At 40.5% G+C, this 14,978-nt stretch overlaps 1 protein-coding gene and 1 non-coding gene across 2 annotated transcripts; both read right to left on the reverse strand.

The window, feature by feature from the left end:
• Positions 1-3,046: 3,046 nt before the first annotated feature.
• Positions 3,047-10,640, reverse strand: LOC124545011. Its single transcript, XM_047123787.1, has 3 exons — positions 10,294-10,640; positions 10,116-10,217; positions 3,047-3,267 (listed from the first exon to the last, which is right to left on the reverse strand). Exons 1-3 carry the CDS (start codon positions 10,537-10,539, stop codon positions 3,127-3,129), a joined length of 489 nt encoding a protein of 162 aa, XP_046979743.1. The 5' UTR covers positions 10,540-10,640; the 3' UTR covers positions 3,047-3,126.
• Positions 5,459-5,533, reverse strand: Trnas-uga. Its single transcript has one exon. It is a non-coding gene; the product is annotated as a tRNA-Ser (tRNA).
• Positions 10,641-14,978: the final 4,338 nt, after the last annotated feature.

Consider the following 14,978-nt stretch of genomic DNA (forward strand, 5'->3'; position numbering starts at 1 on the left):
TAACCAACTGTCCACCAGAATGACTATCCGCCACCAAACTGTGGCCGATAGCAGAGTTGCCCATTCAGTTGCACAACGTGCTGCTCGAGCACAACGTGCCCACAATACTGCTTCACAATCTGTGCCCTCTGGATCATTGCCCCAACACCAGATGCCTGAACTACATGGATGGAAGTTATCCTTACAATATATCCTTTGTTCCCGTAATCCTTTTGGTCTCAGTCTCAGTTAAACCACTGCACCCACACCTTGCACCCAATAGTGTACATTTCCTCTGCCCTGCCACCCCTCTCCAACCCACTCCTCCTGATCATGCATCACGCAAACTCACTGGCTCCAATGCCCATGTGTCACATTTCTCTCCTGCACACCTGCTGCCTCCTTCCAAGCCATCACCCACCTTTCCCTCATCCTCGCACTTCATGTCTTCCTCCACCCATCCCATCTGATGCACCCCTCACCCCAATCTGTCAAACTGCAGTCTTGGCAATACTTGTTCAGCTGCACAATCCACCTGATGCACCCTTCACCCCAATCTATCTGTCGAACTGCAGTCTTGGCAATGTATGTTCAGCCGGTAGAGTGTGAGTGTGAGAGTGTGAGTGTGTGTGTGTGTGTGTGTGTGTGTGTGTGTGTGTGTCATTTACAAAAAAAGGTCTCACAATAACACATAACATAGGTAAAGTATATACCCAATAATGTGCCACCACTAATATCTTGCTCCGGTTTTCATTTAACCATTTTTCTCACGACATTAGAAGTCCCAAAACAAGTTAAGAAAATTTTAGCTATTGCCATCCAACAAAATCAGAATCAGCACAGTGCCATCATCCACCAATGCTGTTTGTAGTGTGTGTGAGTGTGAATGCCACCTGTCCAATGCTTCCTATGTAAACACTAAGCTAGAAAGAACATTCTTCTTCTCCCTGCTATGGTTCCACTTGTAGTCTACCACAAACATTGCAATGTGCACAATAAATATTGCACTCCCTTTCCAGATATAGAATGCAATTTTCAATTAGCAGTGCAAAAGATGAAATACTGAACAACCAGTTCATTACAGATTCACCACCTCACTTCACCTTCTTCTTCTTCTTCTTCTTCTTCTTACACAGATTTTTATGATACAATCACCACAAGAATGCAGTAAATCTCACAATACTTCCAAATTTATTCACCGACTGCAAATTCCTTGACATGAGCTGTATTAGGTACCCAAAAGTGATACACGAAAATTTGTGCTGATCAGGACTCAGGTCCAGATTTCCCACATACTGAGAGCAGTCACTTTAACCACTTCAGCTAACCATGCACGCTCCTCAGACCGATCGTGTTTGTTCTTTCTGACAAGCATGTAAATATGACAATATGTTAAGTTGCAGGCAGGCATAATTAAAAGACACTTATATAAGGCTTTCAGCCACAGCCTTCATCAGCAAAAGTGAAACACACATCATTCAGACACGCAAGCAAGAACACCTCATCTCCAGAGACACTGGAGTTGGCAGTCTTGTGTATGAGGTATGCTTGCTTGTGTATATGAATGGTACGCGTTTCTCTTATCCTGATAAAGGCTGTGACCAAAAGCTTTACATAAGTGTCTTTTAATTATGTCTGTCTGCAACTTAACATGTTATTTACGGTACGTATCAATCTGTCTTTCCCTATATTGTTGATCTTCCTACCTGGAGTTTCCATTGTTGCAATATCACAATAGTCAATATTAGACATCGTTATCTGTATATGGCACTGTTAATATTGCAACCTCATGCCAGTGTCACTTACAGTACTACTAAACAACTATGGCATGTATACGAGACATTCTGACAATTATGTCACATTTCTGCCAACCATCAAAGTGGTTGCAATACTCATCTCATACAGTTCATGTTTTAATAACTTACCGTATTGACTCGAAATTCAAGGGGAGAGAAAAGTTTTAGGCCGCACCTCCAAATTGAAACAAAGTTGGTCCATTGTAAGATGAGACACAGTTTAGGTCGAATGAATGACGATACAGCTACAGTAGTTTGGTTCGAGTCGTAAGCTTAGCAGTTAAGTTTTACCAGGCAGCCATTGCTATGCGTCAGGTGCTCCGTCAGTATTTATACGGGTACCCTTCCTTTTTCACGTGCTTCGTCTGGTTGTTTGAATCGATTGCTTATTTTTCTTCGATCTGATAAGCGCCTTTCTCTTTTTATAGGGGTTTATGTCACTCTAAGCTGAAAGTGCATTACTGTACTGTGTCATGCACTGTTTGTCGCATTCTGATAGTGAGTGTTTATGGCCTGTCACTGCTCGCGGCATGGCCGCTTACAATTAAAAAAGAGAGAGAAGAATCGTCTCATTAGCGTAACAATGGCAAGAGACTGCTATTTGTTGTTACTTACACTGCTGCTTTCTTTGCTAATGATCAACAAGAACCAAATAATATACTGCGTATGATAGAAGTTCTGAACGAGAGTTCAGCGGAAATTTTTCTCCGTTTGAAAATCTTTGCAGACGCCTCTTTAGTACATATCATTCTGCACAGAAATTAGAGTCCTCTTAGATTTAAAAATCTAGTCAATTGCTGTGCTTCATTTCTGACTATCACTATTAGGCATAAGAATAATACAAATATAAACACGACATGATATGTATATTCTTCCGCAATTGCTGTTGTCTCACTCTAGTTTCGTAGTTTATTAGGCAGACAGGATTTAAATGCGGTAGCAGCAAACACGAAACAATACATGGCAAAATGTTTATATTCGTATTATTCTTGTGGTGAAGAGAAAACTGCATGTGATTCACAGTTCATAAAGGTTCCTATTAGCAACCATCTCTTCTCACAGGAAGGAAAAAATTCAGAACATAGAGTTGGCGGCAGAAATTAGTTGTGGCAGCACCTACCAACATTTTTCAGAACTTCTGCTTACTTTGCACTCGATTCTAAGCCGCAGGCGGTTTTTTTGGATTACAAAAAATCAGAAAAAAGTGCGGCTTAGATTCGAGTAAATACGGTAAATGTGAGAAACTTCTGGAAGTACAAAAATTCTAGAGATCAAAACTAACAAACTCCATTTTATTTTACAATAGCATAATATTACTGTACAGTGAAGTTTTCTACATTGAAGATACTGATTATATAGGTGAGTTTTTGAAGCCCCTGGAGGCGTAGTCTGCAGGCACTTGTCTATCAGACAACTTAGGATATTCTGGGTCTCCGGGAACGACGCGCTTGCGGCTGACAAGTACTCTCCAGCCACCTTTCCTTGTCCAATCCTGAAACAGACCAGGAATCACACTGTATCCAGATTTATGAATGATGACAATTAAGTAATACTATGCGATACTGACTGCCAATCAAAAGGAAATTATTAGTGACTAAAGTAGAGCACCTTGCAAATTGTACCAAAGATTCTTCACATAACAGAAGTGTTCCCAGGTGAACAGTTGGGTATCCAACGAGCACAATGTTTCGGCAAGTGACCACATTGCCATCATCAGGCGCCATCATCTCGTTCGCACCAGATGATGCAATGTGGTCACTTGCCGAAATATTGTGCCTGTTGGACACTAACAACCGTCTGTTCACTCGTGAACTCTTTTGTCATGAAGTACACTGGGAGAAATTGAACCACATTCTTCACATAAATTATGAGAACCAAAATATAATAAATATAAAAAAAATCCAACAGGTACTTTCACCTACACTTCATCTGAACATCTACTGATGAGCAAGCTACAATTAATGGAACTGTTGAAGGAAAACACATCATAGATGTCTGTTGCCCAAGAATTTTAATCTTTAAGGAAGATTAGGGTGTAATGTCTGACTGGCAATGAGTTTATTATTAACGGAGCCAACATTCAGACTGAGGAAGGAAATTCTGCTCTACAATTCCATCACTCAGCTTTGACCAATGACGTTATACTGGATCCAAAGATGCAACACACACAAGATTTCACAATGGCGACCAACACTCGTAAAAGTTCTCATGAGAAAAAGTAATCAAAAATTATAGAATTGCAGAAATTCTTAATAATAAATATAAACTAATGGGACAACCACCGGAAAATGGGCTGCTGGCTGGTAAGTTACCATAAGACCCTCAGAATCACAGTATCAGTAAAATATATGAAACAACAAACAGGAAACAAACATAGCTAAAAATCACAAAAATAATGAAATACAGAAACAACAACTAGAATTAAGCTATATAGCTCAAGTACAAAGAGCAACATGAAAGAAATTAAATCCCATAAGAAATTGCACTACACTGTAAAAAAAGTAAAAAAATAAAAATGGAACGTGGAACTGAAAATTTGAATTGAGCTGTACATCTAAAGTAAACAGAGCAGTGAGGGTCTAGGAATGAAATAAAATTCTATAAGTAATCATGCCACATAAAAAGAGTCAAATATTTGTGAAAACAAAAATTTTAAATAAGACTGCTGATCATTTCACTCGTAGCAACATAAGCTGTGCTCTTAGATTTCTGCCTGACCCCCACTCTCGGAAATTGCAACAAATTCAAAATAAACAGAATAGTTTATACCAGTTTCTAAGACAACCACAGACTACATTTAGAAACAGGTCCCAGAGTCTGAAGCACTCAAGAAAAGCAGTGAAGCTCAAATAATACTAGGTACAGAAAGCTATTTGAAACCTGAAACTGCTAGCAGTGACATTTTTGGGGAAAATTTAAGTGTACATCAAAAGGACAGCCAAATTGGAAATGTACGTGGTTGTCACAGTACATAAAAAACTCAAATCCACTGAGAGAGAAATTGAAGCTGCATATGAGATTGATTGGGAAAGACTCAGTATCAGGGGTGGGCAATAAAATTGTAATTGGATCCTTTACCTCCCACCAGACTCATTTCCTGATGTAACCCATAACAGAGAAAACCTCAGTTCACTTGTACACAAGTTTCCCAATCACACTGTAATCACTGATGGAGACTTTCATCACCCAAAAATTAATAGGGGAAATTAAAATTTTGCTAGTGATAGGTGTGATAAGACACCATGTGAAACTTTACTAAATACCTTTTCTGAAAACTACCTAGAATAGGTGGTTAAGAACCCCAATCATGATGAAAATATACTGGATCTAATGGAAACAAATAGACCTGTACTCTTTGAGAATGTCCACATCAAAACTGCTATCAGTGACCATGACACAGTTGTGGCAACAATGATTACCAAAGTACAACTAAAACAAGCAGAAAGATATATATGTTCAGTAAACTAGACAAAAAATCAGAATGTCTTATCTCAATGACCTTGACTTCTAGCACAGGTCAGCAGCATGTACAGGCACTCTGGCTCAAGTTTAAAAGAATGGTTGCCCACGCACTGGATAGTTATGTAACCAGTAAAATAGTTCATAATGGGAGGGAACATCCATGGTATACAGTCACCGTAAAGAAATGTCTAAAGAAATAACTTCCTGGCAAATTAAAACTGTGTGCTGGACCGAGACTCGAACTCGGGACCTTTGCCTTTCATGGGCAAGTGCTCTACCGACTGAGCTATCCAGGCAAGTGCTCCACCGACTGGGCTATCCAGGAAAGTGCTCCACCGACTGGGCTATCCAGGAAAGTGCTCCACCGAATGGGCTATCCAGGAAAGTGCTCCACCGAATGGGCTATCCAGGAAAGTGCTCCACCGAATGGGCTATCCAGGAAAGTGCTCCACCGAATGGGCTATCCAGGCAAGTGCTCCACCGACTGCGCTATCCAGGCAAGTGCTCCACCGACTGCGCTATCCAGGCAAGTGCTCCACCGACTGGGCTATCCAAGCAAGTGCTCTACCGACTGGGCTATCCAAGCAAGTGCTCTACCGACTGGGCTATCCAAGCAAGTGCTCTACCGACTGGGCTATCCAAGCAAGTGCTCTACCGACTGGGCTATCCAAGCAAGTGCTCTACCGACTGGGCTATCCAAGCAAGTGCTCTACCGACTGGGCTATCCAAGCAAGTGCTCTACCGACTGGGCTATCCAAGCAAGTGCTCTACCGACTGGGCTATCCAAGCAAGTGCTCTACCGACTGGGCTATCCAAGCAAGTGCTCTACCGACTGGGCTATCCAAGCAAGTGCTCTACCGACTGGGCTATCCAAGCAAGTGCTCTACCGACTGGGCTATCCAAGCAAGTGCTCTACCGACTGAGCTATCCAAGCAAGTGCTCTACCGACTGAGCTATCCAAGCAAGTGCTCTACCGACTGAGCTATCCAAGCAAGTGCTCTACCGACTGAGCTATCCAAGCACAACTCACGCCCCATCCTCACAGCTTTAATTCCGCCAGTACCTCGTCTCCTACCTTCCAAGCTTCTGTGAAGTCGGTAGAGCACTTGCCCGTGAAAGGCAAAGGCCCCGAGTTTGAGTCTCGGTCCGGCACACAGTTTTAATCTGCCAGGAAGTTTCGTATCAGCGCACACTCCGCTGCAGAGTGAGAATCTCATTCTGGTCTAAAGAAATAGATTACTGCATAATAGGTGTAAAACAAGGCGAAGGGTTGCAGACAGAGAGGTGGTGAATGAAACGCGCTTGGCTGTCAAGAGAGCAATGTGTGATGCCTTCAATGACTACTGCAATAAGAATATTGTCAAATGACATTTCACAAAATCCAAAGAAATTCTGTTTGTATGTAAAGGCTGTTAGTGGCAGCAAAGTTAATGTCCATTCCCTAGTCAATGAGATAGGAACCAAAATTAAGAGTAGTAAAGCAAACGCTGTACTCAGTTTTCAAATGTTCCTTTACAAAGGAAAACACAGGAGAATTGCCCCAATTTAATCCTTGTACCGGGACATTGAATGCATAAAGAGAAGGGCAGCAAAAATGGTCACAGGTTTGTTTAATCCATGGGAGGGTGTCAGAGATACTGAAGGAACTGAAATGGCAGACTCTTGAAGACACATGGAAACTATCCCAAGAAATTCTATTAACAAAGTTCCAAGAACCGTCTTTAAATGATTACTCTAGGGGTGTACTACAACCTGCTACATGTCGCTCACACAGGGATTGTGAGGATAGGATTAGAATAATTACTGCACGCACAGAGGCATTCAAACAATCATTCTCCCCAAGCACCATATGTTAATAGAACAGGAAGAAACCGCAATAACTGGCAGAATGGCATGTACCTTCTGCCATGCACCTCACAGTGGTTTGCAGAGTATAGATGTAGACCACTTATATTCTTTGCAGTGTAAACTCATGATATTACACATGATGATGTGGCTCAAAGCTGAGAACTGGATTCCCACACTAGAACTTACCCAGGAAATTAGACTTGCACTTTCCAAAGGCAAAAATCTGTCTCTAAGAATTTAACGGAAACCACAGAAAACCTAAATGATCTGATGGAGATTTGAACAGTCATTCCCTCAAATGTGGGTCCAGTGTCTCAGCACCAAGATAATTTTATGTGGCATGATTAGAACCTTCAGGGCATCTCTTACATCGAATCACATGTCCTTAGAGAATCAACATTAAAATTTGTATACTACAAGAGCCATATACTACTACTACTACTACTACTACTACTAATAATAATAATAATAATAATATGCTAATGAATATTATAAATTTAAGAAACGTCTATCCTAATAACATTGTTTTCAGCAATTTCCTCATTACATACTTGTCAAACATAATGGTATGTAACAGAAATGTGTAGCAGCAATTCAAAAGGAATCAATGTAGAGACGAGGTAGGCCTGTCTGACATGGAACAAGATATAACAGCACAAGATTAACAGGTGAGATAGAAGGAAGAAAATAGAAACAGAAAGGGATGAGAATAGTGCAGATAGACTGTAGTGGAAATGATTTATAAAAGCATAACACTGTGAGGATGAAATCCTTTTGTTCTTGGTATGTTAAATGCTGTGACAACTATGAAAAAATTATGGAGGCAAGTACCAACTTTTGAGCCTCACCTCTGAGGACAACGATACACTCCAAAAGTTCACCACCAGAGCTGACCCCTCCACCCCAACACTTTTACTACAAAAGGCAGCTATCTGTATTTTTAACTCTTGCTCCAGTCTGATACAAAATAATTTATTACATGTTTTACATCTGTTTTCTCTCTCCCTTTCTCTATGGCTTAAGCAATGTATATGCCCTGATTAACAAATCGGCACCTGAATAATTGAGCGAGTTGTTACCTTTAAACAGTCAATGAATCATGACACCAGAAGTCAGGGTACAGTGATCCACTATGATAAACTGCATCCAGAAAAAACATTATTTAAAGCAATATAATTACTTCTTGCAATGTTGATACGTTTTCATTTCATTGATGTTTCACAAATTGGAACAAGTTCCAGATGTAAAGCACTCTTGATCCAATTATATTATGCTGCCAGCATTCACAATACCCTTTCCTTCTTAAATATATTCTCATATGAAACAAGCTCTGAGCAATAATCTGTTCTAGTATGTTTATCCCATTGAAACTTTTCACAGTTTGGATACCAGTTTATCCATTGTGATGTGGTGATTCATTGGACAACACAAGCTGGGTTGACACTGTAAACAAATCTCTGCTGCCTCTTATCAAATCCCAATTCAACAATGCATTGGCAAGGATTTCCACATTATACTTTGTGTCCTTTCTTCAGGTAATATTCTGTCACAATAATATGACCTGTTGTCTGTAATTCACATGGCGTGTTCAATACAGCTTCTTCACACTGTTGGATTAGCCTTAACACACCCACAACCTACCTCTGGAGAGGTCTGAGCTCTGGCACTTCACCTGTAGAAAGGAGACACACTGCACCAGTACCAGTTGCCATCACTTTGATTCTAGGCAATACAAACCGAGAAGCTCTTACTTGCACATGCTACTGTGAAAGACTGGGGGTTACCTCATGTGTGTATTTCAGTAAAAATAATACAGACAGACATATACTTAGGTTACAACACGAGGAAAAATTGCAAAAATTGTGCTGAAAATGTGTGCCACATACTGGTCATGACTGTGCAAACCTTCTTAACAAGGAAATATAGGATCTCTAGAATTTTAACCAAATTGAGCCAATCTTCAAATATGAACACTCTTTGAAAAAAATTAAGTTTATTCACATTTACTGTGAAGAAAGGAAATACTTTTGCAGGGGACACACCAAGACGATGATTCCTCCACAGAACTGAAGTGCACAGCAAAACAGGGGGAAAAAAAAGATTACCAAGACAAATTGTTTGTAATGATTCAGCTGTAGGTTTGTTCAGTGTCTGATATGGATGAGTCTGGGACTTTCATAAGACATCTGGGTCAAATGAACACATTTTAAATTTTTAAGTCCTTTAATGACTTTGGAAGATGATGGAAGCCACGAACTGAAGTTCATCCAACATTGCATCTCAAGGGCACTTTTTCCACATACACTTGCACATTTTATTTATTGAGCATGAAGTCAACCTCTGAATTCTATTGTGGAGGTAATAATCCATGTAAAAGGGATGTAATGAATGCCATAACTTTTTGTTTTCTTAAGTAAGTGGCCCAAGGTCCCATTACTGCCAAGTGTTAGAATTTCACCTCTGGAAATGCTTGTTAATACGAAAAATCTCAAACTGAATTGTGGTTCAGAATCCACATGGAAGTGTAGGTCCCCTTATAACTGACTTAAATAAGTCTGTTCAAAAGTCTGAGTACGACGACGACATGTCACCTCTGATAGGGCTATGGTTAAGAAAGCATTGCAGCTATCAAACAAACCTTTGAGTCAATGACAGTTTTATCTTTTAACTTCAGTATAAATTAATTTTCTGTGCATTTAAGGTTACACAACGTATAAAGAAGATAACTTTTCCTTGTTTAGTGGAGCAGAACATTCACATATCAATACATGGCTGCTGAGTACATAATAATTCAGAGATTAAACTGAGAAGCAATTTACAAGTTCTGTTCAGAATAGCAAATCAGTGTTACACTGTGCACTCCCCTCTTTCATTCTCTCTCCTCTTCTAAAACCAGATGGCATGCAAATGTAACTATATTGAGCAAACAAAAATTACAAACGCTGAGCAATGCCATGTCAATTGATTAACATCAGTTACCAAACCATTTAACGAGCAAAGTGTAATGGGTATAGCAGCTAGAAAACTTACGTTTGCATTGTATTTGAAGTAGTACGTCGTTGCATATATGGCGAACAACGATATAAAGACTTTTCCGGTGACGTACCGTGCAATCTGCGCTCGGCGCTCTCCCTACAAATAAACAAACAATACAATGTTTTGGGAACATTCTAAATGAGGTTATCACAACTACACTATTAACACTCACAATAGTAGGCTTAAGAGCATTAAATATAACGTCCAATGGCTTTCTGTACGCCCTTCGAATAGGATTCATTAACTCTCGTTCCAATTCGGGTACACGCCTGGGTTCGTTAGGAGACAGTATTTGATCTTGCAACCATTGTTTTCTCCATGCTCTTTCCTCATTTGTCATACCCACTAGTCTCTCTCTTTCGCGGACCATACGGCCCGCAATGGGCATTGGCTTTACACCACCCGTGTCTGAGGCCATTATTCTTAATAACCTTTTAGAGTTAATAAGCTACCCCAGCCAGCCGACTTCTTGAGTTCTTCGTGTAGGACAGGTTACCTATTACGTCGATAGTTACACCATATACACACAATGTATCGATAGCAAAATTTTATCCTAGCTGGCTAGTCGATAGTTCGACCGTGTATCGACAGTACGTCGTATCTCGAGGGATTTGGTAGTCAATTTCTACTGTTTTTCGTCTCGACCCGACCAAGGTGTTGACGGTCTGGTTGCATTTATAAAACACCAAAAACTGTAGCATGATTACATTTAGATCAACATAGTGAAATTCATGCCAGAGTGTACTTACGAACTGTTAGGGTATTTATCTTTTCCATTCGCTTACGGAGCGCGAGAAGATGGTTGGTTGGATTGTTGATTTGGGAGAGGGAACAAAACAGCGAGGTCATTGGTCCCATCGGATTAGGTAAGGTACAGATGGAAGTCAGCCGTGCCCTTTTCAAAGGAACCATCCCGGCATATGCCTCAAGCGCTTTAGGGAAATCACGGAAAACCTAAATCATGATGGCCGGACGCGTGTTTGAACTGTCGTCCTCCCGAGTGCGAGTCCAGTGTGCTAACCACTGCGCCACCTCGATCGGTGCTCGAGAAGCATGAATGTATAAATGTCCCCGTGTGAGCTGTAATTAGGTTCCTCGTACTCCACCCTACACTGCAGAAATCTCTATGATCCCTCCAAACTCATCTCAGTCAGTTTCCCTCCTGGTGGAACCATGACTTCTCAAGGTCAACCCCTCCAAAACCTAGGCAATAATTGCAAGACGAACCACTGCCGAACTTTCCATCTATATGACAGCCACCTTACTATTTACGACCATCCTGTCCACGTAACTAATACACTTTAATATTTTGCACTAACTCTTGAGTGGCAACTGACATGGAATCCTCACCTATGAACCACGCAACAGAAAGCTCAGAATAGAATAAAACTACTAACTGTTCAAACACCCCTCTACTATTCTCCACACCTCCAAAATCCCAATAGGACCCATCCTCTGTTATACAAATGTTGCGCAGGTATCAGCCCCACCAAAGTTCTCTACATTTCTCCGAACCCTCGAATGCCATTGCTCACTCCATCCATTTGCCTTACCCCACCTGGATCCTCTATCGCTCATCAAATTCTCACCCCTCCTTGCTCACACTGAACACCTCCAAGTCCCCTTTGCTATCCACAATCTTGATTCCAATAGCCTCACTGTCTCCCCTCTGATCACCATCCCTTGTATGCTACCGTGCTTTTACAAATCCATCCCACCATCCCTAAACCTACATGTACTCAATATCCTATCTCTATGCAACTTCAACCAACTCTCTGTCTCCCATACAATGACATTCACCCTGACATTTATCCCTCCCACCAACTTTAATTCTTCCCCACCTGTCCCACACCTCATCAAGGCTCCTCTTCCCACCTCCTGTCTTCCTGCTACCCACCCTGTTGTGTATGAGTTCATAAACAATGTTAAGGAGAGGTGGGCTACACAGTGGTGTGGGAACTGTTGTCACAGGAAAACGTGACAGGATCAGAAACAATAATCACACAAAATATCACAGTAAACAGAAGATTCACTTAGCTTGTATTTCTTAAAGCATACTAAGACTCATTACAAATAATGCAGCAAAAATCAGAGTCCAGTTATCAATGTCAACAAGAATGAGGGTCTCTGTAGTAAGCCCAAATGACGGAGCCATGACTAGCGGCATTTATGTAGTAACGTGTAGCAAAATGGCTCTGAGAGCAAGTGAGCTGAATCGCTGCTGCCGGCATTCTTATGTTGCAGTGGCAGAGGGTGCCTCGTAGTCCAGAGATGGTGGAGGTGTGACTCAGCAGGTGCTCACTATTGGGTACGCCAGATTCCGTGTGTCGCTGTCAGTATCACACGAAAATTTGAATTCCGTTGCTATGACACCCACGGAGAGGTATCAATACTTGATACCGTGCACCCCAACTCCTGCTTTCATCTCTATAGTTTTCTACCTATCAACTCCTATCTTTTTTACACACGCCCCTCAACCCTATGGGACATAATCTCTTGTCTCAAATCCTTCTTTCCCAGTGCAGGGCCCAGAGATTCTAAGTGAAAGTGCAGTGCTTTATCTTTGAAGAATTTCACCATTCTGCAATGTATTTTTGAATTGTGTATATTTTAGTTTTTTAGCTATCTCACTTTTGATTTTTAATTTAAAAAGAAAATAGTCGTAATGTGTTTTTACATGGACACCAACAAAATTCATCCTATTGATTGTTTTGAAAACTGTGTGTAACGTTTCTTTATAACATGTCATCCCATCTTGTTGTACTTTTAAAAATGCTCTTGGTGAAGTGAGTAATATTTTATAACTAACAACCTATCACCCGCCCAAATGGGATGAGGAGGATGAACTGACAATAAAGGAAAAAAAGAAAGCTGTTATCGGTGTAATATTGTCTTCTCAGTCTCTACACAAGCAATACATAGAGGGCAGTAGTTTATTCCTAAATTCTTTACTTACAACTGGTCTCCCAATTTTATAAGTAGGGTTTTTTGGGATAATTGGCATTTATCTCCAGGTGTTTGTCAGTACAGGATTTTAACTATTTCTGTGACATTTTCTTGTGAGTCAAACAAACCTATGATCACCTGCACTACTCTTCTCTCTATGCATCAAATATTATATGTTATTAGTCGTGTCATCTGTTTTACCTTTTATTGAGCCTATGTGATCATATCCCCTACAAGCACATAGGTATTTACATGAGTTGTCTGATTCCAATTGGGACTCACTGATATTGTACTCATAGGATACTACCAATCTGAGTTTAGGGAAGTGCCAGTCTTTGCACCACTTTCAGATTTAAAGATCTGAGTGGTTATTACTATTAATATTATCGGTCAGGTTATTGATATATAACATTATCACCTAGGGTTTCAACTACCTTCTCAGGTGCGTGCCTGAAGTCACCTCTATGTCTGTGGATAACTCTGCAACAAGATAACATGTTGTTTCATCCCTACCAAGAAATACTCAGTTCACTCACTACATATGTTGTTTGATACCTCAAACAGACTTTCAGAAAGTTTAGAAATATTGTACCTACTGTCCTGCCTTGATTCGTGGCTTTCAGGATGCCATGTGATAGAAGTATGGGTTGGGGTTCATGTTACTGATGTTTTGAGAATCCGTGTTTGTTAGCATGGAGGAGGTGATTCTCTTTGAGATACCCCATTTCATTTGAGCTCAAAATATGTACCAATATTCTACAACAGATGTATATGAAAAATATTGGACAGTAGTTTTGTGATTCACTTCTGCTACCTTTCATTTAGTAAGGTTTGGCATGCACTTTTTTCCAGTTACTGTGCATGGTATATAGTTCAAGTGGTCTTCAGTATATTAAAGTTAAAAGAGGGGCTAAGTCAGCTGCACTTTCTGTGTAAAATGTAACAGAGATTCCATCAGGCCCTGGGGATTTGTTCAGTTTAAGCAATTTCAGCACCTCTCAAAGCCACTGACACTAACACCTGTAAGGTGATGTTGAGCGTGTAAAGAGAAGGGCAGCACAAACGGCCACAGATTTGTTTAATCCATGGGAGATTGTCACAGAGATACTGAAGGAACTGAACTGGAAGACTCTTGAATACAGACATAAACTATCCCGAGAAAGCCTACTAATAGAGCTTGAAGAATTGGCTTTAAATGATTACTCTAGGAATATACTGCAACACCCTACATATTGCTCACATAGGGATTGTGAGGATAAGGTTAGAATAATTACAGCACACACAGAGGCATTCAAACTATCATTCTTTTTGTGCTCCATACATTAATGGAACAGGAAGAAAACCTAATAACTGGTACAATTGGACATACCTTCTGCCATGCACCGCATAGTGGTTTGCAGAGTATAGATGTAGATGCAGAAGTTTTCTCTAAAGTTTTTGTTTACATCTAGGGGTAATTCTCATGGTCAGCAGAAAGATCTAATTAGAAGTTTATGTGTACTCTTGATATTGAGTCTTGCCCTGGAAACAATCTTACATGCAGCTTCAATTTTTGCCTCAGTGCATTTGAGTTTCCTGTCTGCTGTGAGAAGAATGGTCCTTCATCTTCCATTAGTCTGTGCTTCAGATGTGAACTTGGATTTACTCTAAAAATTTAATTGCTATCCATTTTAGGTTTTAACCAACTTTCTCCTCTGGAACATCCTCCTTTAGAAGAACAACATCATCCAGCTGAAGTCTTTCTGAACCTTTCATTCGGTGATATGCTTCACAGAAGTTTCTGAGGAGGATTAGGTACTCTTTCTACCACTTGTTGCAGAAGCATTCTACCACCTTCCGTTATCACTGAAATTCCTAGGAAAAGTACTTTCTAGTTTATAGTTCTTGAGCTGTGGGTAGTGGTGTGAGCTA

Source organism: Schistocerca americana, chromosome 8 (genome assembly GCF_021461395.2).
Source record: "Schistocerca americana isolate TAMUIC-IGC-003095 chromosome 8, iqSchAmer2.1, whole genome shotgun sequence".
Classification (NCBI taxonomy): domain Eukaryota; kingdom Metazoa; phylum Arthropoda; class Insecta; order Orthoptera; family Acrididae; genus Schistocerca; species Schistocerca americana.

Excerpts from the sequence above, each read along its gene's own strand:
- LOC124545011 (XM_047123787.1), bottom strand. The coding sequence starts at position 10,539 with ATGGCCTCAGACACGGGTGGTGTAAAGCCAATGCCCATTGCGGGCCGT. Across the intron at positions 10,218-10,293 it reads ATGCTCTTAAGCCTACTATT|GGAGAGCGCCGAGCGCAGAT; the intron begins GTGAGTGTTAAT and ends GTTTATTTGTAG. Across the intron at positions 3,268-10,115 it reads ACTTCAAATACAATGCAAAC|GATTGGACAAGGAAAGGTGG; the intron begins GTAAGTTTTCTA and ends GGTCTGTTTCAG.